This window comes from Penaeus monodon, chromosome 18 (assembly GCF_015228065.2).
Source record: "Penaeus monodon isolate SGIC_2016 chromosome 18, NSTDA_Pmon_1, whole genome shotgun sequence".
NCBI lineage: Eukaryota > Metazoa > Arthropoda > Malacostraca > Decapoda > Penaeidae > Penaeus > Penaeus monodon.
This window is the reverse complement of record NC_051403.1, coordinates 12565753-12567125: the sequence shown is the minus strand read 5'-3', so window position 1 is coordinate 12567125 and position 1373 is coordinate 12565753. Positions and strand designations below refer to the sequence as shown.

At 43.7% G+C, this 1373-nt stretch overlaps 1 protein-coding gene across 1 annotated transcript in view; it reads right to left on the bottom strand.

Annotated features, from left to right (window-relative positions):
• Positions 1–506: 506 nt before the first annotated feature.
• LOC119584266 (perlucin-like protein) overlaps positions 507–1373 on the bottom strand; it is a 1707-nt gene continuing 840 nt past the window's right edge. Inside the window, exons 3-4 of the mRNA XM_037932793.1 lie at positions 1257–1373; positions 507–958 (exon numbers count right to left, since the gene is read on the bottom strand). The exon at positions 1257–1373 is cut by the window's right edge and continues 54 nt beyond it. Coding sequence (XP_037788721.1) covers positions 714–958; positions 1257–1373 — 362 coding nt within the window. The 3' untranslated portion in view covers positions 507–713. The remainder of the gene's footprint in view (positions 959–1256) is intronic.

Below are 1373 nucleotides of genomic sequence, written 5' to 3'. Positions count from 1 at the left end.
CAATAACAATATTCTGATGCAGTTACAATTCCCATAAAATCAGAGAGGACTAACCATAACCTACACTCTATACCGGAAACCAATTGGAAATACCACACTTAGCTAAACGCCGGTAAGTACCCCCGTGAAGTCGCCTCCTTAACAGACAAGTTGATTCGAACAAAGGTACCACGTCGGTTTTGATTTACGTGAAGATCATAGCTGCTGATTGGTTTAAAACCCCAGCAGAACCAGAACTAGACATTTTACCGTATGTAAACAATATATCATTCACAACTGGCGTTTCCCAGATCCACTTAAGAAGGTATGTTTATTAGTTTGTTATAAGTATTTGACACATACTTTCATTTTTCATTAGAAAAATTACTGTGTTTAAGGGCAGAATGTGTGCAACTTATTGAACAGACCAGGGGAGAGTTCAACCCATCCGTGGTTGTATATGGCGTTCATGAATGACCCAGTTTTGAACTCATTTCATTTTAGGGAATCAATAACCTAGTCCATTGTGGCAGAGGATCACCATCTTTATATCTACACATGATATTATAGTATATCCTTCTCATAGCTACAACACTGTTTTAAATATAAAAGTTATTTATGCATAGTAATCCAACATATGTGTGCTTATGCGTGTGTGACAAGACGAAGTCTATGAAAAAAAAAATCAATAGCTTTTTCATTGAAACGCAACTTTATATGCTTCTTCAGCTGATTTATTTTTCACAAATAGCGCCTGCTTGTGTTGCGCAGCCTGCATCATCAAAGTAATAATTTCTGTTTGGATTGAGGACAGCACAGTTCTGGTTGGTTCCTCCACTGGGTTCCTGAACTGTGCACCCGCTGCCGGCCAGACTCCAGAAGGGCGTCCCCATATCCACCGCGGTGTTGTCCAGCCACTTCCATACGCCTTCTTCCTCAGAGTCTGATGCGCCAATCCAGTAGAAGGATTTAGATAACCCTGTGAATAATAAAGTAATATATGTATACATACGAACTTTCAGTGTGTATGTGTTTATGTGTGTGTGTGTGCGTGTGCGTGTGCGTGTGCGTGTGCGTGTGCGTGTGCGTGTGCGTGGGTGTACGTGTGCGTGTGCGTGTGTGTGTGTGTGTGTGTGTGTGTGTGTGAATGTATGTATGCATGCACATCCACATCCATGCAGCGTGCATGTATGTGTGAGTATTCCGTGACATTACTCTCCAACTGCAGCCTGATTCGCTCTCAGCAAGGCAGCACCAGGGACGCCAGAGAATCCTACCAGAATCCTTAATATCCTGAACAACGGCAGCGAAGACGTCGGCATTGTCCAGCTTGGCCAGCTTGCCCCCAAAGTAGCCGCACCAGTGGTTCGTGTCGGCCCAAGTCCCCGTGGCAA